At 47.8% G+C, this 26,823-nt stretch overlaps 1 protein-coding gene across 4 annotated transcripts in view; it reads left to right on the top strand.

Moving 5' to 3' along the window:
* LOC142188967 (putative HIT-like protein Synpcc7942_1390) overlaps positions 1–23,830 on the top strand; it is a 36,896-nt gene extending 13,066 nt beyond the window's left edge. For 2 of the 4 annotated variants that reach the window (XM_075262079.1, XM_075262080.1), the window contains exons 2-6: positions 6,795–6,907; positions 16,401–16,532; positions 22,023–22,127; positions 22,340–22,412; positions 23,679–23,830. In XM_075262079.1, coding sequence (XP_075118180.1) covers positions 6,797–6,907; positions 16,401–16,532; positions 22,023–22,127; positions 22,340–22,412; positions 23,679–23,770 — 513 coding nt within the window. In that variant the 5' untranslated portion in view covers positions 6,795–6,796 and the 3' untranslated portion in view covers positions 23,771–23,830. Of the gene's footprint in view, positions 1–3,805; positions 4,129–4,206; positions 4,260–6,794; positions 6,908–16,400; positions 16,533–22,022; positions 22,128–22,339; positions 22,413–23,678 lie in introns of all 4 variants that reach the window. The other 2 variants (XM_075262078.1, XM_075262077.1) reach the window with 2 other exon arrangements.
* Positions 23,831–26,823: the final 2,993 nt, after the last annotated feature.

Genomic DNA, 26,823 nt, shown 5'->3' with positions numbered 1-26,823 from the left:
CAGAGAACTTCCACCTGGAGTTCTGCAAATACCTGCTCCATGTCCATCGCAACACCTCCAACATGGCCTGCAGGGCAGAGCTAGGCAGACTCCCCCTATGGCTCACCATACAGAAGAGGGCGCTAGCTTTCCAGGCACACATCCAGGGGAGCGACTCCTACCACCACCAAGCATGGCTAAGCCACCGGAGCAAACCAGACACTCACCAACCAAACAGCAGCCAACCACCAAACCAAAAACACCAACAGATGATAACCAAGGCCGAAATAAAGGCGACCACAGAGGCAAACAGAGAGCGGTACATTGAAGAATGGAGAAACCAAATAAATAACTCCAAGAAACTCACCAATGTGTACCAATCCCTACAAAGGGACTACACCATGGCCACCTACCTGGAGAGAATACGCCACCCCAAGCACAGACAGACCCTGAGCCGGTACAGACTGAGCGCCCACAACCTAGAGATAGAGACGGGGCGATACAGGCAGACGTACAAGCCACGGGAGAAGAGACTGTGCCAGCACTGTGACCAGGGGGCCCTAGAAGACCAGACCCACTTCCTGCTACACTGCACCAAATACTCAGCTGTGAGGGCCGTCTACTACCAAAGACTCTCTGCCTACATCCCAGACTGGGAGAAGAGGAAACTCTACATCCTACTGGGAGAAGAAGAGGCCACTGTGGAGATCGCTGCCCAATACGTGTCCAGCTGTCACCAAACCAGAGGAAGATGAGACTCCACGGACTGTTATATTTATCCCAATACACCCGCCCCACCCCCACCTCCCCATATAGCTGTCACCAACGAAGAGGAGACTCCACGGACTGTTATATTTATCCCAATACACCCGCCCCACCCCACCTCCCCATATAGCGGTCACCAACTAAGAGGAAGATGAGACTCCACGGACTGTTATATTTATCCCAAACCACCCACCCCACCCCCACCTCCCCATATAGCAGTCACCAACTAAGAAGAAGATGAGACTCCATGGACTGTTATACCCCAAATCACCCCCCCTCCCCCCATACTCACCACTCCCCCCCTTCACTTTACTAGCTTTGGCAATGCCAAATATCTATTTGGGCATGCCAATAAAGCTTGTTTGATTCCTTGATTGACTCTTGATTCCCTGTAATCCCCCTATATATTATACATATTCTTTACAGCTCCTGAGTATACACCCCCTATATCAGTGATGGCGAACCTTTTAGAGACCGAGTGCCCAAACTGCAACCCAAAACCCACTAAATTTTCGCGGAGTGCCAACACGACAATATAGACTTAATACTATGCGGATCCACAATTGCGGACAGTTACTGACCAAAAATTACAGTCATGTGGGGCTTTACAGAGCTTTCAATAATACAAACAACGTTGTACTGAAATGTAAAGGTCTCGGCATTTGGGACTTTGAACAATTAATTTTCACTATTTACATCGCACAGGATCTGTTTTATAGTGAGCGTGTAATATTCTTACATCCTGTACTAATATCACGTCTGCTATAAAACAGATACTGTGTGATATAAATAGTGAGGGGACCCCAGACAGTATTATATGCTCTGCAGTGGGCCCACCACACAATATTATATTCTCCACAGTACCACAGTAGCCCCCCAGTGTTATATGCGCCGCAGTAGGTGTCCCCCCCCCCCACAGGATTATATGCTCCACAGTGGCATCCACACACAGTATTGTGTGCTTATAAATAGCCCCCCCCCCAGTATTATATGCTCTTTAGTACACCCCCCAGTATTATAAGCCACCCCAGTATTATAAGCCCCCCCAGTATTATACACTCCCCCCAGTATTATAAGCCCCCTCAGTATTATACACTCCCCCCAGTATTATACACCCCACCCAGTATTATACACCCCACCCAGTATTATAAGCCCCCCCAGTATTATACACTCCCCCCAGTATTATACACTCCCCCCAGTATTATACACCCCACCCAGTATTATACACTCCCCCCAGTATTATACACTCCCCCCAGTATTATACACTCCCCCCAGTATTATAAGCCCCCTCAGTATTATACACTCCCCCCAGTATTATACACTCCCCCCAGTATTATACACCCCACCCAGTATTATAAGCCCCCCCAGTATTATACACTCCCCCCAGTATTATAAGCCCCCCCAGTATTATACACTCCCCCCAGTATTATAAGCCCCCCCAGTATTATACACTCCCCCCAGTATTATAAGCCCCCTCAGTATTATACACTCCCCCCAGTATTATACACTCCCCCCAGTATTATACACCCCACCCAGTATTATAAGCCCCCCCAGTATTATACACTCCCCCCAGTATTATAAGCCCCCCCAGTATTATACACCCCACCCAGTATTATACACTCCCCCCAGTATTATACACTCCCCCCAGTATTATACACTCCCCCCAGTATTATACACCCCACCCAGTATTATAAGCCCCCCCAGTATTATAAGCCCCCCCAGTATTATACACTCCCCCCAGTATTATAAGCCCCCCCAGTATTATACACTCCCCCCAGTATTATAAGCCCCCCCAGTATTATACACCCCACCCAGTATTATACACCCCACCCAGTATTATACACCCCACCCAGTATTATACACTCCCCCCAGTATTATAAGCTCCCCCCAGTATTATACACTCCCCCCAGTATTATACACTCCCCCCAGTATTATACACCCCACCCAGTATTATACACTCCCCCCAGTATTATACACTCCCCCCAGTATTATACACTCCCCCCAGTATTATACACTCCCCCCAGTATTATACACCCCACCCAGTATTATACACTCCCCCCAGTATTATAAGCCCCCCCAGTATTATACACCCCACCCAGTATTATACACTCCCCCCAGTATTATACACTCCCCCCAGTATTATACACTCCCCCCAGTATTATAAGCCCCCTCAGTATTATACACTCCCCCCCAGTATTATACACCCCACCCAGTATTATAAGCCCCCCCAGTATCATACACCCCACCAAGTATTATAAGCGCTCCCCCCAACATCATATACACAGTGAGCCACTCTCATACTCACCCCTGAAGAGCCGCCGGCATCCACCTTCTTGTCACTGGCGGCGCTGATGACGTCATCGCGCCCGCGTCGGGGCAGAGGTCAAACTCTGCAGCCAGTGTAGGCCGCGGTTGCGCGATCCGCGGCCTACCCTGACAGCTTTCAGCTGTATGTGCATTTGCACATACAACTGAAGGCAGTGATCGCTCATCAACGGGGAATCCTGTACCGGATTCCCTGTTGGTGAGCGATCCGGGCGACCGCACGCGTGCCATAGGTTCGCCATCACTGCCCTATGTTCTATATATTGCATATCCCTTCTGAGTATACATCCCTGTAGGTTATAAATCCCCAGAGGAATCAATATATACCAGTGCTCCTCCTGTATATACACCCCCTATATGTGCTATATACCCTCTGCTCCTCCAGAGTACACCCCCCCTATATGAGATATATAGCATGAACGCCTTGTGATTATACAGCCACTATATATGATATATACCCTGTAATCCTCCGGAGTATATCACGTACTTCGCCCTCCTCGATGTTGAAAGTGATTCAAGTATTCCCGTATCTCGATGATTGGCTAATAGCCGCGGCGTCCGTACCCCTTCTGTAAATGAGAAATGCGCTTCGTCTCCTACCTTTAGATGTCTTCTCTGCGCCGCCGTTTGGTAGAAATCCCGGTTTTCTTCTGTATGCAAATGAGTTCTCTTGCCGCACTGGGGGCAGGCCCAATACTGCGAGGGAACTCTCCAGCACTGCCTCCATCTTCTTCAGGAATGGCCTCTTCACGCATCTTCTTCTGGAGCTGGGTTCAAACTTCTAGGCCTCGGGCAGAGCCGACTGCGCAAGAAAATGGCCGCTTACTTACTGTGTAGACGCTGTACAGCAGCCTCGTGGCCGAGGATACACAAGTCTCCACCTTCACCAAGCGTTATCATCTGAGGGTCCAGCCATTGGCACAGCAGAACTTCTTACAGTGTCCCCCTTTATGTGCCAGCGAGGTCCCATCTCTGCTGCCGCAGGAACAATAAGAAAGACAACATTGAGTTTACCTGAAATTCTGCTTTGAGTACAAGGCAGCGCCGGGATCCCTCCAAGTAACAACACAAAGAGATAGTGGGGGAGGGGATCTGACACCCTTCATTATGGTAATTCACTGTCTCATTGCCATGTAGGTCCTAGGAGGAAGGAAGACACTTCTGGGCTGCCAAAGCAAGGAAAAGTCCAGGTAACCCAATTTATCCCGTATCACTCCTGAGCGTACACTCTATGTATTATATATATATGCTCTTCTCTCTCTCTCTTTCCTTTTGGTCTCTCTCTTTCTCTCTCCGTCTCTCTCTCTTGGTCTGTCTCGGTCTGTGTCTCTTTCTCTCTCCGTCTCTATTTCTCTGTGTCTCTTTCTGTCTTGGTCTGTCTCTGTGTGTGTGTGTGTCTCTCTCTTGGTCTCTCTCTTGTTCTGTCTCGGTCTGTGTCTCTTTCTCTGTCTCTATTTCTCTGTGTCTTTCTGTCTTGGTCTCTCTCTTGGTCTGTCTCTTTCTCTCTCCCTCTCTTTCTCTCTCCGTCTCTTTCTCTCTCAGTCTCTTTCTCTCTCTGTCTCTATTTCTCTGTGTCTCTTTCTGTCTTGGTCTGTCTCTGTGTGTGTGTGTCTCTCTCTTGGTCTCTCTCTTGTTCTGTCTCGGTCTGTGTCTCTTTCTCTGTCTCTATTTCTCTGTGTCTTTCTGTCTTGGTCTCTCTCTTGGTCTGTCTCTTTCTCTCTCCGTCTCTTTCTCTCTCCGTCTCTTTCTCTCTCCGTCTCTTTCTCTCTCCGTCTCTTTCTCTCTCCGTCTCTTTCTCTCTCCGTCTCTTTCTCTCTCCGTCCCTTTCTCTGTCTCTATTTCTCTGTGTCTCTTTCTGTCTTGGTCTCTCTCTTGGTCTGTCTCTTTCTGTCTCGGTCTGTGTCTCTTTCTCTCTCTGTCTCTATTTCTCTGTGTCTCTCTCTTGGTCTCTCACTCTCTCTCGGTCTGTCTCTCTTTCTCTCTCTGTCTCTTTCTCTCTCCGTCTCTTTCTCTCTCCCTCTCTTTCTCTCTCTGTCTCTTTCTCTCTCCGTCTCTCTCTCTCCGTCTCTTTCTCTCTCCGCCTCTTTCTCTCTCTGTCTCTATTTCTCTGTGTCTCTCTCTTGGTCTGTCTCTTTCTGTCTCGGTCTGTGTCTCTTTCTCTCTCCGTCTCTTTCTCTCTCCCTCTCTTTCTCTCTCCGTCTCTCTCTCTCCGTCTCTCTCTCTCTGTCTCTATTTCTCTGTGTCTCTTTCTCTCTTCGTCTCTTTCTCTCTCCGTCTCTTTCTCTCTCCGTCTCTTTCTCTCTCCGTCTCTTTCTCTGTCTCTATTTCTCTGTGTCTCTTTCTGTCTTGGTCTCTCTCTTGGTCTGTCTCTTTCTGTCTCGGTCTGTGTCTCTTTCTCTCTCTGTCTCTATTTCTCTGTGTCTCTCTCTTGGTCTCTCACTCTCTCTCGGTCTGTCTCTCTTTCTCTCTCTGTCTCTTTCTCTCTCCGTCTCTCTCTCTCCGTCTCTTTCTCTCTCCGTCTCTTTCTCTCTCTGTCTCTATTTCTCTGTGTCTCTCTCTTGGTCTGTCTCTTTCTGTCTCGGTCTGTGTCTCTTTCTCTCTCCGTCTCTTTCTCTCTCCCTCTCTTTCTCTCTCCCTCTCTTTCTCTCTCCGTCTCTCTCTCTCCGTCTCTCTCTCTCTGTCTCTATTTCTCTGTGTCTCTTTCTGTCTTGGTCTGTCTCTTTCTGTCTCGGTCTGTGTCTCTTTCTCTCTCCGTCTCTCTGTCTCTATTTCTCTGTGTCTCTTTCTGTCTTGGTCTGTCTCTTTCTGTCTCGGTCTGTGTCTCTTTCTCTCTCTGTCTCTTTCTCTCTCTGTCTCTTTCTCTCTCCGTCTCTTTCTCTCTCCGTCTCTTTCTCTCTGTGTCTCTTTCTCTCTGTGTCTCTATTTCTCTGTGTCTCTATTTCTCTGTGTCTCTTTCTCTCTCCGTCTCTTTCTCTCTCCGTCTCTTTCTCTCTCCGTCTCTTTCTCTCTCCGTCTCTATTTCTCTCTCCGTCTCTATTTCTCTCTCCGTCTCTATTTCTCTCTCCGTCTCTTTCTCTCTCCGTCTCTTTCTCTCTCCGTCTCTTTCTCTCTCCGTCTCTTTCTCTCTCCGTCTTTCTCTCTCCGTCTCTTTCTCTCTCCGTCTCTTTCTCTCTCCGTCTCTTTCTCTCTCCGTCTCTTTCTCTCTCCGTCTCTTTCTCTCTCCGTCTCTATTTCTCTGTGTCTCTTTCTCTCTCCGTCTCTTTCTCTCTCCGTCTCTTTCTCTCTCCGTCTCTTTCTCTCTCCGTCTCTTTCTCTCTCCGTCTCTTTCTCTCTCCGTCTCTTTCTCTCTCCGTCTCTTTCTCTCTCCGTCTCTTTCTCTCTCCGTCTCTATTTCTCTGTGTCTCTTTCTCTCTCCGTCTCTTTCTCTCTCCGTCTCTTTCTCTCTCCGTCTCTTTCTCTCTCCGTCTCTTTCTCTCTCCGTCTCTTTCTCTCTCCGTCTCTTTCTCTCTCCGTCTCTTTCTCTCTCCGTCTCTTTCTCTCTCCGTCTCTTTCTCTCTCCGTCTCTTTCTCTCTCCGTCTCTTTCTCTCTCCGTCTCTTTCTCTCTCCGTCTCTTTCTCTCTCCGTCTCTTTCTCTCTCCGTCTCTTTCTCTCTCCGTCTGTCTCTTACCCTCTCTGTCTCTGATTTGTACTGAGGTCTCGTGTGGATTTGGTTGGTCTCTTGTAGTGATGCCTGCGCTGTCACTCTGGAGGGCGCTCTACACCAGTTTTGCAGTAGGATGTTCAGGAACATTTCGCTCGTCCCTTGCGCTGGGTAATTCGTGGACTCGGCCACAGCAGGTAGGTTGGTGATGGCGGTGCCATTAAGGTGTGACCTGCGCCCGATGGTGTGTACAGCGCTCAGCCTCATAGGGCTCAAGCTGGGGCCATTACTGCAACATGTGAACACAACCATAGACTAGACCTACAGCCACACAAGAAGTATTTCTATAGGATGTGCTCAAGGTGCAGAATCAGAACAGTGTGAACAGAGCCTGACCCTCAGATGTCGTGGGATACAATGGTATAAGTGGCTGTCGGCATTGGTGCAGAACATAACACAGTCCTGCCCTCGAGGAGCCGAGGATTTAGTGCTGTAGCGTTAGCACCCCGGCCAGGCTGCAGGTCGCAGGGTGAGCGGACGTCATGTTGTGAGGCTCAACAGCGACAAACTTCACACGTCAGTAAATGATTTCCATCTCCCAAAGCTGCAGAATGTGAAGGGATCCTAAAATATAATGTCGTACTCCTAAAATCTCTCTATTAGTCCAGAGCAGCCTCTAAAATACTAAAACAGCCATTTCTCTCAGGTAGTAACCCTAAAGTGCGGAGAGGATGGTGGACGAGTCCTCCAAGGGACACCCCGCTACACATAAAGGGTGGACGGGGAGAGGAAGCCAATTCATCAATCCCATCCTCCAGTCTGTAGACCCTCCGCCTTACTACAGGAACGAAAGGATGAGACAGATTGTTCTGGAGGGCTCGTCTACCATCCCCTCCACACTTTAGGGGGCAGTATTTTATAGGGTGCGCTGGACTAATAGAGAGAGTTTAGGACTACAACGTTATGTTTTAGGGTTCCTTCACGTTCTGAAATTTTGGGATTTTCCTGTGAACAATTTCCACTCAAATATTTGGTGGAAATCACTTCAAATACATTTCACTATGTCTATAGATATGTAGTCCTAGGAGTCCTGACAGTGTCATACACTATGTATTATAGATATATATAGTCCTAGGAGTCCTGACAGTGTCATACACTATGTATTATAGATATATAGTCCTAGGAGCCTGACAGTGTCATACACTATGTATTATAGATATATATAGTCCTAGGAGTCCTGACAGTGTCATACACTATGTATTATAGATATATATATAGTCCTAGGAGCCCTGACAGTGTCATACACTATGTATAATAGATATATATAGTCCTAAGAGTCCTGACAGTGTCATACACTATGTATTATAGATATATATAGTCCTAGGAGCCCTGACAGTGTCATACACTATGTATTATAGATATATATAGTCCTAGGAGCCCTGACAGTGTCATACACTATGTATTATAGATATATATAGTCCTAGGAGCCCTGACAGTGTCATACACTATGTATTATAGATATATATAGTCCTAGGAGCCCTGACAGTGTCATACACTATGTATTATAGATATATATATAATCCTAGGAGCCCTGGCAGTGTCATACACTATGTATTATAGATATATATAGTCCTAGGAGCCCTGACAGTGTCATACACTATGTATTATAGATATATATAGTCCTAGGAGCCCTGACAGTGTCATACACTATGTATTATAGATATATATAGTCCTAGGAGCCCTGACAGTGTCATACACTATGTATTATAGATAGATATATATAGTCCTTGGAGTACCTGATATAATGTGGGAGTTGCAGGTGTCTGTGACAGAGGAGCTGAGATCATTGTGTAGCCTTTCGCTTTGGGGACATGTCACTGCTGCATCATTGGCTAGCATTATGTATGAAGTGGCCGCTGTGTACATGACTACCACACGCCCCTGTAGACACATTTGGTTCCTGCTGAGTAGCAGACCAGAGCAGATCACACCAAAGCAAACCTACGCTACCCTAAGGGTTGGTTCACACTAGCGCTTGTATTCCATCCGGAATTAGTCCGCATAGACACCCCCCCGGACAAATGATTCGTGCAGGCGGTGCACAGCAAGCACACGGACCCTATAGACTATAATGGGCTCCGTGTGCTTTGACAGTACATCGCTTTCAATTGCATTTGTATTCCATCCGGGGGACATCCTTGAGAACGGAATACAAGCGCTAGTGTGAACCAACCCTAAGAGAACAAACCAATGATTGGGTAAAGCAGCTCAGGCTTGAGTTTTGACGTCTACCTATCCCTAGATACAGGGTCACTACTTTCGACACCTCTTGTCCAAATCCAAAGACACTTGTCCTCCGTACACCCACACTCCCAGAAGATAGCTTCGGCTGGACCGTAACACTGGCTCTACACACGAGGCACCGGCACACTCAGCATTACACCGTAACACTGGCTCTACACACGAGGCACTGGCACACACAGCATTACACTGTAACACTGGCATTTCACACATGGCACTGGCACACTCAGCATTACACCGTAACACTGGCTCTACACACATGGCACCGGCACACTCAGCATTACACCGTAACACTGGCTCTACACACATGGCACCGGCACACTCAGCATTACACCGTAACACTGGCTCTACACACGAGGCACCGGCACACTCAGCATTACACCGTAACACTGGCATTTCACACATGACACCGGCACACTCAGCATTACACCGTAACACTGGCATTTCACACATGGCACCGACACACAAAGCATTATACCGTAACACTGGCTCTACACACGAGGCACTGGCACACACAGCATTACACTGTAACACTGGCATTTCACACATGGCACTGGCACACTCAGCATTACACCGTAACACTGGCTCTACACACATGGCACCGGCACACTCAGCATTACACCGTAACACTGGCATTTCACACATGGCACCGGCACACTCAGCATTACACCGTAACACTGGCATTTCACACATGGCACCGGCACACTCAGCATTACACCGTAACACTGGCATTTCACACATGGCACCGACACACAAAGCATTATACCGTAACACTGGCTCTACACACGAGGCACTGGCACACACAGCATTACACTGTAACACTGGCATTTCACACATGGCACCGGCACACTCAGCATTACACCGTAACACTGGCATTTCACACATGGCACCGGCACACTCAGCATTACACCGTAACACTGGCTCTACACACATGGCACCGGCACACTCAGCATTACACCGTAACACTGGCATTTCACACATGGCACCGGCACACTCAGCATTACACCGTAACACTGGCATTTCACACATGGCACCGGCACACTCAGCATTACACCGTAACACTGGCATTACACACATAGCCCTGACACACAAAGCATTATACCGTAACACTGGCTCTACACACGAGGCACTGGCACACACAGCATTACACCGTAACACTGGCATTACACACGTGGCACTGGCACACTCAGCATTATAGCGTAACACTGGCTCTACACATGAGGCATCGGCACACTCAGCATTACACCGTAACACTGCCATTAAACACGTGGCACTGGCACACTCAGCATTATAGCGTAACACTGGCTCTACACATGAGGCATCGGCACACTCAGCATTACACCGTAACACTGCCATTACACACATAGCCCGGACACACACAGCATTACACCGTAACACTGGCATTACACACGAGGCACTGGCACACTCAGCATTACACCGTAACACTGGCATTACACACATAGCCCTGACACACAAAGCATTATACCGTAACACTGGCTCTACACACGAGGCACTGGCACACACAGCATTACACCGTAACACTGGCATTACACACGTGGCATTGGCACACTCAGCATTACACCGTAACACTGGCATTACACACGAGGCACCGGCACACTCAGCATTACACCGTAACACTGGCATTTCACACATGGCACCGGCACACTCAGCATTACACCGTAACACTGGCTCTACACACGAGGCACTGGCACACACAGCATTACACTGTAACACTGGCATTTCACACATGGCACTGGCACACTCAGCATTACACCGTAACACTGGCTCTACACACATGGCACCGGCACACTCAGCATTACACCGTAACACTGGCTCTACACACGAGGCACCGGCACACTCAGCATTACACCGTAACACTGGCATTTCACACATGACACCGGCACACTCAGCATTACACCGTAACACTGGCATTTCACACATGGCACCGACACACAAAGCATTATACCGTAACACTGGCTCTACACACGAGGCACTGGCACACACAGCATTACACTGTAACACTGGCATTTCACACATGGCACTGGCACACTCAGCATTACACCGTAACACTGGCTCTACACACATGGCACCGGCACACTCAGCATTACACCGTAACACTGGCATTTCACACATGGCACCGGCACACTCAGCATTACACCGTAACACTGGCTCTACACACATGGCACCGGCACACTCAGCATTACACCGTAACACTGGCATTTCACACATGGCACCGGCACACTCAGCATTACACCGTAACACTGGCATTTCACACATGGCACCGGCACACTCAGCATTACACCGTAACACTGGCATTTCACACATGGCACCGGCACACTCAGCATTACACCGTAACACTGGCATTTCACACATGGCACCGACACACAAAGCATTATACCGTAACACTGGCTCTACACACGAGGCACTGGCACACACAGCATTACACTGTAACACTGGCATTTCACACATGGCACCGGCACACTCAGCATTACACCGTAACACTGGCATTTCACACATGGCACCGGCACACTCAGCATTACACCGTAACACTGGCTCTACACACATGGCACCGGCACACTCAGCATTACACCGTAACACTGGCATTTCACACATGGCACCGGCACACTCAGCATTACACCGTAACACTGGCATTTCACACATGGCACCGGCACACAAAGCATTATACCGTAACACTGGCTCTACACACGAGGCACTGGCACACACAGCATTACACCGTAACACTGGCATTACACACATAGCCCTGACACACAAAGCATTATACCGTAACACTGGCTCTACACACGAGGCACTGGCACACACAGCATTACACCGTAATACTGGCATTACACACGTGGCACTGGCACACTCAGCATTATAGCGTAACACTGGCTCTACACATGAGGCATCGGCACACTCAGCATTACACCGTAACACTGCCATTAAACACGTGGCACTGGCACACTCAGCATTATAGCGTAACACTGGCTCTACACATGAGGCATCGGCACACTCAGCATTACACCGTAACACTGCCATTACACACATAGCCCGGACACACACAGCATTACACCGTAACACTGGCATTACACACGAGGCACCGGCACACTCAGCATTACACCGTAACACTGGCATTACACACATAGCCCTGACACACAAAGCATTATACCGTAACACTGGCTCTACACACGAGGCACTGGCACACACAGCATTACACCGTAACACTGGCATTACACACGTGGCATTGGCACACTCAGCATTACACCGTAACACTGCCATTACACACGTGGCACTGGCACACTCAGCATTACACCGTAACACTGGCATTACACACATAGCCCTGACACACAAAGCATTATACCGAAACACTGCCATTACACACGTAACACTGGCTCTACACACGAGGCACCGGTACACTCAGCATTACACCGTAACACTGGCATTACACACGTGGCAGCGGCACACTCAGCATTACACCGTAACACTGGCTCTACACACGAGGCACTGGCACACACAGCATTACACCGTAACACTGCCATTACACACGTGGCACTGGCACACTCAGCATTACACCGTAACACTGGCATTACACACATAGCCCTGACACACAAAGCATTATACCGTAACACTGGCATTACACACATGGCACTGGCACACTCAACATTACACCGTAACACTGGCTCTACACACGAGGCACTGGCACACACAGCATTACACCGTAACACTGCCATTACACACGTGGCACTGGCACACTCAGCATTACACCGTAACACTGGCATTACACACATAGCCCTGACACACAAAGCATTATACCGTAACACTGGCATTACACACATGGCACTGGCACACTCAACATTACACCGTAACACTGGCTCTACACACGAGGCACTGACACACACAGCATTACACCGTAACACTGCCATTACACACGTGGCACTGACACACTCAGCATTACACCGTAACATTGGCATTACACACATAGCCCTGACACACAAAGCATTATACCGTAACACTGCCATTACACACGTAACACTGGCTCTACACACGAGGCACCGGTACACTCAGCATTACACCGTAACACTGGCTCTACACACGAGGCACTGGCACACTCAGCATTACACCGTAACACTGGCATTACACACGTGGCAGCGGCACACTCAGCATTACACCGTAACACTGGCTCTACACACGAGGCACCGGCACACTCAGCATTACACCGTAACACTGGCTCTACACACGAGGCACTGGCACACTCAGCATTACACCGTAACACTGGCTCTACACACCTGGCACCGGCACACTCAGCATTATAGCGTAACACTGGCATTACACACATAGTCCTGACACACACAGCATTACACCGTAACACTGGCTCTACACACGAGGCACTGGCACACTCAGCATTACACCGTAACACTGCCATTACACACGTGGCACTGGCACACTCAGCATTACACCGTAACACTGGCATTACACACATTGCCCTGACTCACAAAGCATTATACCGTAACACTGGCATTACACACATGGCACTGGCACACTCAACATTACACCGTAACACTGGCTCTACACACGAGGCACCGGCACACTCAGCATTACACCGTAACACTGGCTCTACAGACGTGGCACCGGCACACACAGCATTACACCGTAACACTGCCATTACACACATAACACTGGCTCTACACACGAGGCACCGGTACACTCAGCATTACACCGTAACACTGGCATTACACACGTGGCAGCGGCACACTCAGCATTACGCCGTAACACTGGCTCTACACACGAGGCACTGGCACACTCAGCATTATAGCGTAACACTGGCATTACACACATAGCCCTGACACACAAAGCATTATACCGTAACACTGGCTCTACACACGAGGCACTGGCACACTCAGCATTATAGCGTAACACTGGCATTACACACATAGCCCTGACACACAAAGCATTATACCGTAACACTGGCTCTACACACGAGGCACTGGCACACACAGCATTATACCGTAACACTGGCATTACACACGAGGCACTGGCACACACAGCATTACACCGTAACACTGCCATTACACACGTGGCACTGGCACACTCAGCATTACACCGTAACACTGGCATTACACACATAGCCCTGACACACAAAGCATTATACCGAAACACTGCCATTACACACGTAACACTGGCTCTACACACGAGGCACCGGTACACTCAGCATTACACCGTAACACTGGCATTACACACGTGGCAGCGGCACACTCAGCATTACACCGTAACACTGGCTCTACACACGAGGCACCGGCACACTCAGCATTACACCGTAACACTGGCTCTACACACGAGGCACTGGCACACACAGCATTACACCGTAACACTGCCATTACACACGTGGCACTGGCACACTCAGCATTACACCGTAACACTGGCATTACACACATAGCCCTGACACACAAAGCATTATACCGTAACACTGGCATTACACACATGGCACTGGCACACTCAACATTACACCGTAACACTGGCTCTACACACGAGGCACTGGCACACACAGCATTACACCGTAACACTGCCATTACACACGTGGCACTGGCACACTCAGCATTACACCGTAACACTGGCATTACACACATAGCCCTGACACACAAAGCATTATACCGTAACACTGGCATTACACACATGGCACTGGCACACTCAACATTACACCGTAACACTGGCTCTACACACGAGGCACTGACACACACACAGCATTACACCGTAACACTGCCATTACACACGTGGCACTGGCACACTCAGCATTACACCGTAACACTGGCATTACACACATAGCCCTGACACACAAAGCATTATACCGTAACACTGCCATTACACACGTAACACTGGCTCTACACACGAGGCACCGGTACACTCAGCATTACACCGTAACACTGGCTCTACACACGAGGCACTGGCACACTCAGCATTACACCGTAACACTGGCATTACACACGTGGCAGCGGCACACTCAGCATTACACCGTAACACTGGCTCTACACACGAGGCACCGGCACACTCAGCATTACACCGTAACACTGGCATTACACACGTGGCAGCGGCACACTCAGCATTACACCGTAACACTGGCTCTACACACGAGGCACCGGCACACTCAGCATTACACCGTAACACTGGCTCTACACACGAGGCACTGGCACACTCAGCATTACACCGTAACACTGGCTCTACACACCTGGCACCGGCACACTCAGCATTATAGCGTAACACTGGCATTACACACATAGTCCTGACACACACAGCATTACACCGTAACACTGGCTCTACACACGAGGCACTGGCACACTCAGCATTACACCGTAACACTGCCATTACACACGTGGCACTGGCACACTCAGCATTACACCGTAACACTGGCATTACACACATTGCCCTGACTCACAAAGCATTATACCGTAACACTGGCATTACACACATGGCACTGGCACACTCAGCATTATAGCGTAACACTGGCATTACACACATAGTCCTGACACACACAGCATTACACCGTAACACTGGCTCTACACACGAGGCACTGGCACACTCAGCATTACACCGTAACACTGGCATTACAAACGTGGCACCGGCACACTCAGCATTACACCGTAACACTGGCACTACTCACATAGTCCTGACACACACAGCATTACACCGTAACACTGGCACTACTCACATAGTCCTGACACACACAGCATTACACCGTAACACTGGCACTACTCACATAGTCCTGACACACACAGCATTATACTGTAATACTGGCATTACACCGTAACACTGGCTCTACACACGAGGCACTGGCACACTCAGCATTACACCGTAACACTGGCATTACAAACGTGGCACCGGCACACTCAGCATTACACCGTAACACTGGCACTACTCACATAGTCCTGACACACACAGCATTACACCGTAACACTGGCACTACTCACATAGTCCTGACACACACAGCATTATACTGTAATACTGGCATTACACCGTAACACGTGGCACTATACACGAGGCAGTGACACAGTATAGTGAGTGTGTACTGCCAGTGTTACGGTTTTCCAGTGCCATGTCCAATGTTTCGATGTAGTGCTGAGTGTGCCAGGTGGCCTTGGGGACAGAATTACCCCAAAAGACTGAAGACTGATTTATCGTCCCCCTCCCTCATACACAGTAAGAGGTGGGGGCTGCATTACACCCCCTCCCCCAGCACTAGATCAATGTATAAGATTGGGATGTACGTTCCATGTCTTTCTTTTTTTGGATACATTACACCCCCCTTTGCCAGGCAATGTGTATGGAATAAAACAGCCCCTCCCCCTTGTTCGGGGATGCCATTTCCTAGCTGGTTTTCATTTTCACCACTTGCCTTCTCAGCGAGCTTATTGTGCCAGTGACGAGGTGCAGCGGGCGCAGCGATCAGCGGCAGGACAGGGCACCTCCCCCACCATCTTCTCCCGTATCCTGGATCGGAGCCTTCCTGCAGATATCATCTATGAGGATGAGCAGGTAGTGAGCGGACAGCTGTGTGTATACACGCTCCCTGTGTGTACATGTATGTGTTCGTATCTACACTCAGTGTGTGTGTGTTTGTATACATGCTCCCCGTGTATGTACATGCTCCCTGTGTATGTGTGGGTGTATACACTGTGTGTGTGTGTGTGCTCCATATGTATGTATGTGTGTGTGTGTGTACACGCTCCCTGTATATGTGTATGCGCTCTCTGTATATGTGTGTACATGCTCCCTGTGTATGTGTGGGTATGTGCTCCATATGTATATATGTATGTGTGTACACGCTCCCTGTATGTGTATGCGCTCTCTGTATATGTGTGTACGCGCTCCCTGTATATGTGTGTACGCGCTCTCTGTATATGTGTGTACGTGCTCCCTGTGTATGTGTGGGTATGTGCTCCATATGTATATATGTATGTATGTGTGTGTACGTGCTCCCTGTGTATGTGTGGGTGTGTGCTCCATATGTATGTATGTATGTGTGTGTATACACGCTCCCTGTATGTGTGTATGCGCTCTCTGTATATGTGTGTACGTGCTCCCTGTGTATGTGTTCGTATGTACACTCAGTGTGTGTGTGTATACATGCTCCCCGTGTATGTGTGGGTGTATACGCTGTGTGTGTGTGTGTGTGTGCGCTCCATAAGTATGTATGTATGTGTGTGTACACGCTCTCTGTATGTGTGTACGTGCTCCCTGTGTATGTGTGTGTGTGCTCCATATGTATGTATGTATGTATGTGTGTGTGTACACGCTCCCTGTATATGTGTGTACATGCTCCCTGTGTATGTGTTTGTATGTACACTCAGTGTGTGTGTGTATACATGCTCCCCGTGTATGTGTGGGTGTATACGCTGTGTGTGTGTGTGCGCTCCATATGTATGTATGTGTGTGTGTACACGCTCCCTGTATATGTGTATACGCTCTCTGTATATGTGTGTACGTGCTCCCTGTGTATGTGTGTGTGTGTATATACGTACACTCCGTGGGTGTGTGCATGTGTGTTTGTGTACACGCTCCCTGTATATGTGTATACGCTCCCTGTATATGTGTGTACGTGCTCCCTGTGTGTGCTCCATATGTATGTATGTATGTGTCGCGGGGTGTTTAGAGTCTATACTATAGGCAATGTGTAATATATATTTCATGTGGAATGTATTCTCTAACCTGTTGTATACATCAATGTGTAGTTGGCTGATTCGGGTCTAGTGTGTTAGCACATTGTATGCAAATCCCTCTAACTAGTGAGGACAATGGGTGGAGATAATCTGATCAGTGTCTCCAAGAAGATGTTGGATGGTGCATTGTCCATAGTAGACAGGGAGTCTGCTCTCCTTGGTATAGGTGAGGGGGGAAGGATCTGTGACTCAGCCCTTCCCACCCACAGATATAGGTGTAACAGTCTTAGTATATAGTATATAGCTAGCAGTTAGTATGTGTTAGCCGGCCTGTGCACAGCTCTGCAGAGAGCCAGGATATAGTTACAGGACCAAGGAACCAAAGCTATCATTGGATTGTGACTTCTGTGGACTTATTGTTATTACGGTTGATGTGACCGCCGCCGGCTACTAACTTTGTGGATTACAATAAATTGCTGTTGTCTCCCGACCTCTTGTGTCCGTGTTGATTCAAGATATCCTCCGGAGGAAGGACTACCTTTGCTCCGTGACAGTATGTATGTGTGTATGTGTGTGTACACGCTCCCTGTATATGTGTATGCGCTCTCTGTATATGTGTGTATGTGCTCCCTGTGTATGTGTGTATATACGTACACTCCGTGGGTGTGTGTTTGTGTACACGGTCTGTGTATGTGTGGGTGTGTGCATGTCTGTGTGTGTGTACACGCTCTGTGTGTGTGTGTATGTGCTCCCTGTGTATGTGTATACGCTGTGTGTGTGTGCTCCATATGTATGTGTGTGTGTACACGCTCCCTTTATGTGTATGCGCTCTCTGTATATGTGTGTACACGCTCCCTGTGTATGTGTATGCGCTCTCTGTATATGTGTGTACGTGCTCCCTGTGTATGTGTATGTGTGGGTGTGTGCTCCATATGTATGTATGTATGTATGTGTGTGTGTGTACACGCTCCCTGTATGTGTGTATGCGCTCTCTGTATATGTGTGTACATGCTCCCTGTGTATGTGTGGGTATGTGCTCTGTATGCATGTATGTGTGTGTGTATGTGCTCCCTGTGTATGTGTATGCGCTGTCTGTATATGTGTGTACGTGCTCCCTGTGTATGTGTGTGTGTGCTCCATATGTATGCATGTGTGTGTGTACACGCTCTCTGTATATGTGTGTACGTGCTCCCTGTGTATGTGTGTGTGTGTGCGCGCTCCATATGTATGTATGTATGTATGTACACGCTACCTGTATGTGTGTATGCGCTCTCTGTATATGTGTGGGTGTGTGCTCCATATGTATGTATGTGTGTGTGTACACGCTCCCTGTATGTGTGTATGCGCTCTCTGTATATGTGTGGGTGTGTGCTCCGTATGTATGTGTGTGTGTACACGCTCCCTGTATGTGTGTATGCGCTCTCTGTATATGTGTACGTGCTCCCTGTGTATATGTGTGTGTGCTCCATATGTATGTATGTATGTGTGTGTACACGCTCCCTGTATGTGTGTATGCTCTCTCTGTATATGTGTACGTGCTCCCTGTGTATATGTGTGTGTGCTCCATATGTATGTATGTATGCATGTATGTATGTGTGTACACGCTCCCTGTATGTGTGTATGCTCTCTCTGTATATGTGTGTATGTGCTCCCTGTGTATGTGTGGGTGTGTGCTCCATATGTATGTATGTGTGTGTACACGCTCCCTGTATATGTGTGTACGCGCTCTCTGTATATGTGTGTACGTGCTCCCTGTGTATGTGTGGGTATGTGCTCCATATGTATATATGTATGTATGTGTGTGTACGTGCTCCCTGTGTATATGTGTGTGTGCTCCATATGTATGTATGTGTGTGTACACGCTCCCTGTATGTGTGTATGCTCTCTCTGTATATGTGTACGTGCTCCCTGTGTATATGTGTGTGTGCTCCATATGTATGTATGTATGTGTGTGTACACGCTCCCTGTATGTGTGTATGCTCTCTCTGTATATGTGTGTATGTGCTCCCTGTGTATGTGTGGGTGTGTGCTCCATATGTATGTATGTGTGTGTACACGCTCGCTGTATGTGTGTGTATGTGCTCCCTGTGTATGTGTGTGTGCTCCATATGTATGTATGTGTGTGTACGTGCTCCCTGTATGTGTGTATGCGCTCTCTGTATATGTGTGTACGTGCTCCCTGTGTATGTGTGTGTGCTCCATATGTATGTATGTGTGTGTGTACACGCTCCCTGTATGTGTGTATGTGCTCCCTGTGTATGTGTGTGTGCGCTCCATATGTATGTGTGTGTACGTGCTCCCTGTATGTGTGTATGCGCTCTCTGTATATGTGTGTACGTGCTCCCTGTGTATGTGTGTATGCTCTCTCTGTATATGTGTGTACGAGCTCCCTGTGTATGTGTGGGTGTGCTCCGTATGTATGTATGTGTGTGTGTGTGTGTACACGCTCCCTGTATATGTGTATGCGCTCTCTGTATATGTGTGTACATGCTCCATGTATGTGTGTGCTCTCTGTATGTGTGTACACGCTCCCTGTATATGTGTGTACGTGCTCCCTGTATGTGTGTATGTGCTCTCTGTATATATGTGTATGTGCTCCCTGTGTATGTGTATACGCTGTGTGTGCTCCATATGTATGTATGTGTGTGTGTGCTCCATATGTATGTATGTGTGTGTGTACGTGCTCCCTGTGTATGTGTGTATGCGCTCTCTGTATATGTGTGTACGAGCTCCCTGTGTATGTGTGGGTGTGCTCCGTATGTATGTATGTGTGTGTGTGTACACGCTCCCTGTATTTGTATGCGGTCTCTGTATATGTGTGTACACACTCCCTGTATATGTGTATGTGCTCTCTGTATATATGTGTACGTGCTCCCTGTGTATGTGCTCTCTGTATATGTGTGTACGTGCTCCCTGTGTATGTGTATGCGCTCTCTGTATATGTGTACGTGCTCCATATGTATGTATGTGTGTGTGTGCTCTCTGTGTATATATGTGTTCGTGCTCCGTGTATGTGCTCTCTGTATATGTGTGTACGTGCTCCCTGTGTATGTGTATGCGCTCTCTGTATATGTGTACGTGCTCCATATGTATGTATGTGTGTGTGTGTACACGCTCCCTGTATGTGTATGCGCTCTCTGTATATATGTGTACGTGCTCCCTGTGTATGTGCTCTCTGTATATGTGTGTACGTGCTCCCTGTGTATGTGTATGCGCTCTCTGTATATGTGTATGTGCTCCATATGTATGTATGTGTGTGTGTGCTCTCTGTATATATGTGTACGTGCTCCCTGTGTATGTGCTCTCTGTATATATGTGTATGCGCTCTCTGTATATGTGTACGTGCTCCATATGTATGTATGTGTGTGTACACGCTCCCTGTATGTGTATGCGGTCTCTGTATATGTGTGTACGTGCTCCCTGTATATGTGTATGCGCTCTCTGTATATGTATACGTGCTCCATATGTATGTATGTATGTGTGTGTGTGCTCTCTGTATATATGTGTACGTGCTCCCTGTGTATGTGTATGCGCTCTCTGTATATGTGTATGTGCTCCATATGTATGTATGTGTGTGTGTGCTCTCTGTATATATGTGTACGTGCTCCCTGTGTATGTGCTCTCTGTATATGTGTGTACGTGCTCCCTGTGTATGTGTATGCGCTCTCTGTATATGTGTATGTGCTCCATATGTATGTATGTGTGTGTGTGCTCTCTGTATATATGTGTACGTGCTCCCTGTGTATGTGCTCTCTGTATATGTGTGTACGTGCTCCCTGTGTATGTGTATGCGCTCTCTGTATATGTGTATGTGCTCCATATGTATGTATGTGTGTGTGTGCTCTCTGTATATATGTGTACGTGCTCCCTGTGTATGTGCTCTCTGTATATATGTGTACGTGCTCCCTGTGTATGTGTATGCGCTCTCTGTATATGTGTATGTGCTCCATATGTATGTATGTGTGTGTGTGCTCTCTGTATATATGTGTACGTGCTCCCTGTGTATGTGTATGCGCTCTCTGTATATGTGTACGTGCTCCATATGTATGTATGCGTGTGTGTGTACACGCTCCCTGTATGTGTATGCGGTCTCTGTATATGTGTGTACGTGCTCCCTGTATATGTGTATGCGCTCTCTGTATATGTATACGTGCTCCATATGTATGTATGTGTGTGTGTGCTCTCTGTATATATGTGTACGTGCTCCCTGTGTATGTGTATGCGCTCTCTGTATATGTGTATGTGCTCCATATGTATGTATGTGTGTGTGTGCTCTCTGTATATATGTGTACGTGCTCCCTGTGTATGTGTGTGTGTGTGTGTGTGTGTGTGTGTACGTCCCACTGACCTCTCCCTTCTCTTTCAGTGTTTGGCATTTCGGGATGTTTCTCCTCAGGCGCCCGTTCATTTTCTTGTGATTCCAAAACTTCTGATTCCCAGAATAAGTCAAGTAACTGTGGGCGACAAGGAGGTAAGTGGGCGACAACTGACCCTCCAATGTACTGGATATGACCCCTCCCCCCCCTGTCTATCTCTATAACCCCCCCTCCACCCCCCACCCCCCCGATTGCTGACCCCTACCATGTATACCGCTGAGCCCGGACTAGATGTCATCCATCTGCTACTACAACTCCCATCATTCACCTGCCTGTGAGAGTCATTCTCTGCTTTCCATTGGTCCAGCTCCTCGGTCATCTGTTGGTCACGGCCGCGCAACTGGCACAAAAAGAAGGTCTGACTGATGGCTACAGGATCGGTGAGTAGGCGTGCGTGTATATATATATATATATATATATATATATATGTATGTATGTATGCACACACATATATATACACACACACATATACTGTACATATATATATATATATATATATATATATATATATATGTATACACACACACACACGCAACTACACACAGAGATAGATGTAGTGGGGAGGTGGCTGGGTAGTAGCAGTGGTGCCGACCTAAACAGTCCGAGAAAGGGACACAAAATGCAGCAAACTGGTTTATTTAGAAAAAACAGGACAATAAATAAACCTTCACTTCAGGCACAAAATGAGCAAAACAATAAATCCTGCTCGTCTGAGCCACTAACTGGAACAGATAACCTAACCATACATGGGGCTTACTGCCAGCCACATAGACACAACAGGAGCAGTATAGTGTCACCGGACTCAGGGTTACAGGACAGACCCGGCGCCTCCTCTCACCTCATAGAACTGCCCTGCAATGTAGGAGCTGCAGCCTTTATGGGTCAGTAATGACTCCAAGATCTGCCCCCGTGCTGAGGCTCCTCCAGATCTGCCCCCGTGCTGAGGCTCCTCCAGATCTGCCCCCGAGCTGAGGCTCCTCCAGATCTGCCCCCGAGCTGAGGCTCCTCCAGATCTGCCCCCGTGCTGAGGCTCCTCCAGATCTGCCCCCGAGCTGAGGCTCCTCCAGATCTGCCCCCGTGCTGAGGCTCCTCCAGATCTGCCCCCGAGCTGAGGCTCCTCCAGACCTGCCCCCGTGCTGAGGCTCCTCCAGACCTGCCCCCGTGCTGAGGCTCCTCCAGACCTGCCCCCGTGCTGAGGCTCCTCCAGACCTGCCCCCGTGCTGAGGCTCCTCCAGACCTGCCCCCGTGCTGAGGCTCCTCCAGATCTGCCCCCGTGCTGAGGCTCCTCCAGATCTGCCCCCGTGCTGAGGCTCCTCCAGATCTGCCCCCGAGCTGAGGCTCCTCCAGATCTGCCCCCGAGCTGAGGCTCCTCCAGATCTGCCCCCGTGCTGAGGCTCCTCCAGACCTGCCCCCGTGCTGAGGCTCCTCCAGACCTGCCCCCGTGCTGAGGCTCCTCCAGACCTGCCCCCGAGCTGAGGCTCCTCCAGATCCTGGGGGAGATATTGCGGGACCCCAGCACTCTGCCTGTCACCTCCTCACAGTATATATTACACACATCTCATATACACACACACACACAACGGGGGGGGGGGGGGGGCTCCATATAATTTATATGGTCTCCATCACTGGTTCTCTTCTCCTTACAGTTGTCAATGATGGCCAGCAGGGGGCGCAATCCGTCTATCATCTCCATTTACATGTCATCGGTGGCCGGCAGATGAGCTGGCCTCCGGGGTAATAATAACCGACTGCAACCCAACATGTGACTGACTACAATAAAATGAGAAGAGTCTAATAATGCAGTCCTATGTAACACCACAGATAACACCGGCAGTCCTATGTAACACCACAGATAACACCGGCAGTCCTATGTAACACCACAGATAACACAGTGATACTCTCTATATACAGGTAATGTAGTAGATGTCACCGGCAGTCCTATGTAACACCACAGATAACACAGTGATAACTCTCTATATACAGGTAATGTAGTAGCTGTCACCGGCAGTCCCATGTAACACCACAGATAACACAGTGATCACTCTCTATATACAGGTAATGCAGTAGATGTCACCGGCAGTCCCATGTAACACCACAGATAACACAGTGATAACTCTCTATATACAGGTAATGTAGTAGATGTCACCGGCAGTCCCATGTAACACCACAGATAACACAGTGATAACTCTCTATATACAGGTAATGTAGTAGATGTCACCGGCAGTCCTATGTAACACCACAGATAACACAGTGATAACTCTCTATATACAGGTAATGTAGTAGATGTCACCGGCAGTCCTATGTAACACACAGATAACACAGTGATAACTCTCTATATACAGGTAATGTAGTAGATGTCACCGGCAGTCCTATGTAACACCACAGATAACACAGTGATAACTCTCTATATACAGGTAATGTAGTAGATGTCACCGGCAGTCCTTTGTAACACCACAGATAACACAGTGATAACTCTCTATATACAGGTAATGTAGTAGATGTAACCGGCAGTCCCATGTAACACCACAGATAACACAGTGATAACTCTCTATATACAGGTAATGTAGTAGATGTCACCGGCAGTCCCATGTAACACCACAGATAACACAGTGATAACTCTCTATATACAGGTAATGTAGTAGATGTCACCGGCAGTCCCATGTAACACCACAGATAACACAGTGATAACTCTCTATATACAGGTAATGTAGTAGGTGTCACCGGCAGTCCCATGTAACACCACAGATAACACAGTGATAACTCTCTATATACAGGTAATGTAGTAGGTGTCACCGGCAGTCCCATGTAACACCACAGATAACACAGTGATAACTCTCTATATACAGGTAATGTAGTAGATGTCACCGGCAGTCCCATGTAACACCACAGATAACACAGTGATAACTCTCTATATACAGGTAATGTAGTAGATGTCACCGGCAGTCCCATGTAACACCACAGATAACACAGTGATAACTCTTTATATACAGGTAATGTAGTAGATGTCACCGGCAGTCCCATGTAACACCACAGATAACACAGTGATAACTCTCTATATACAGGTAATGTAGTAGGTGTCACCGGCAGTCCCATGTAACACCACAGATAACACAGTGATAACTCTCTATATACAGGTAATGTAGTAGATGTCACCGGCAGTCCTATGTAACACCACAGATAACACAGTGATAACTCTTTATATACAGGTAATGTAGTAGATGTCACCGGCAGTCCTATGTAACACCACAGATAACACAGTGATAACTCTCTATATACAGGTAATGTAGTAGGTGTCACCGGCAGTCCCATGTAACACCACAGATAACACAGTGATAACTCTCTATATACAGGTAATGTAGTAGGTGTCACCGGCAGTCCCATGTAACACCACAGATAACACAGTGATAACTCTCTATATACAGGTAATGTAGTAGATGTCACCGGCAGTCCCATGTAACACCACAGATAACACAGTGATAACTCTCTATATACAGGTAATGTAGTAGATGTCACCGGCAGTCCCATGTAACACCACAGATAACACAGTGATAACTCTCTATATACAGGTAATGTAGTAGATGTCACCGGCAGTCCCATGTAACACCACAGATAACACAGTGATAACTCTCTATATACAGGTAATGTAGTAGATGTCACCGGCAGTCCCATGTAACACCACAGATAACACAGTGATAACTCTCTATATACAGGTAATGTAGTAGATGTCACCGGCAGTCCCATGTAACACCACAGATAACACTGTGATAACTCTCTATATACAGGTAATGTAGTAGATGTCACCGGCAGTCCCATGTAACACCACAGATAACACAGTGATAACTCTCTATATACAGGTAATGTAGTAGATGTCACCGGCAGTCCCATGTAACACCACAGATAACTGTGATAACTCTCTATATACAGGTAATGTAGTAGATGTCACCGGCAGTCCCATGTAACACCACAGATAACACAGTGATAACTCTCTATATACAGGTAATGTAGTAGATGTCACCGGCAGTCCCATGTAACACCACAGATAACACAGTGATAACTCTCTATATACAGGTAATGTAGTAGATGTCACCGGCAGTCCCATGTAACACCACAGATAACAGTGATAACTCTCTATATACAGGTAATGTAGTAGATGTCACCGGCAGTCCTATGTAACACCACAGATAACACAGTGATAGCTCTCTATATACAGGTAATGTAGTAGATGTCACCGGCAGTCCTATGTAACACCACAGATAACACAGTGATAACTCTCTGAGTACAGGTAATGTAGTAGATGTCACCGGCAGTCCTATGTAACACCACAGATAACACAGTGATAACTCTCTATATACAGGTAATGTAGTAGATGTCACCGGCAGTCCCATGTAACACCACAGATAACACAGTGATAACTCTCTATATACAGGTAATGTAGTAGGTGTCACCGGCAGTCCCATGTAACAGCACAGATAACACAGTGATAACTCTCTATATACAGGTAATGTAGTAGATGTCACCGGCAGTCCCATGTAACACTACAGATAACACAGTGATAACTCTCTATATACAGGTAATGTAGTAGGTGTCACCGGCAGTCCTATGTAACACCACAGATAACACAGTGATAACTCTCTATATACAGGTAATGTAGTAGATGTAACCGGCAGTCCCATGTAACACCACAGATAACACAGTGATAACTCTCTATATACAGGTAATGTAGTAGGTGTCACCGGCAGTCCTATGTAACACCACAGATAACACAGTGATAACTCTCTATATACAGGTAAT

The sequence above is a fragment of the Leptodactylus fuscus genome, unplaced genomic scaffold, assembly GCF_031893055.1.
Source record: "Leptodactylus fuscus isolate aLepFus1 unplaced genomic scaffold, aLepFus1.hap2 HAP2_SCAFFOLD_88, whole genome shotgun sequence".
Classification (NCBI taxonomy): domain Eukaryota; kingdom Metazoa; phylum Chordata; class Amphibia; order Anura; family Leptodactylidae; genus Leptodactylus; species Leptodactylus fuscus.
This window is presented reverse-complemented; position numbering and strand designations above follow the sequence as displayed.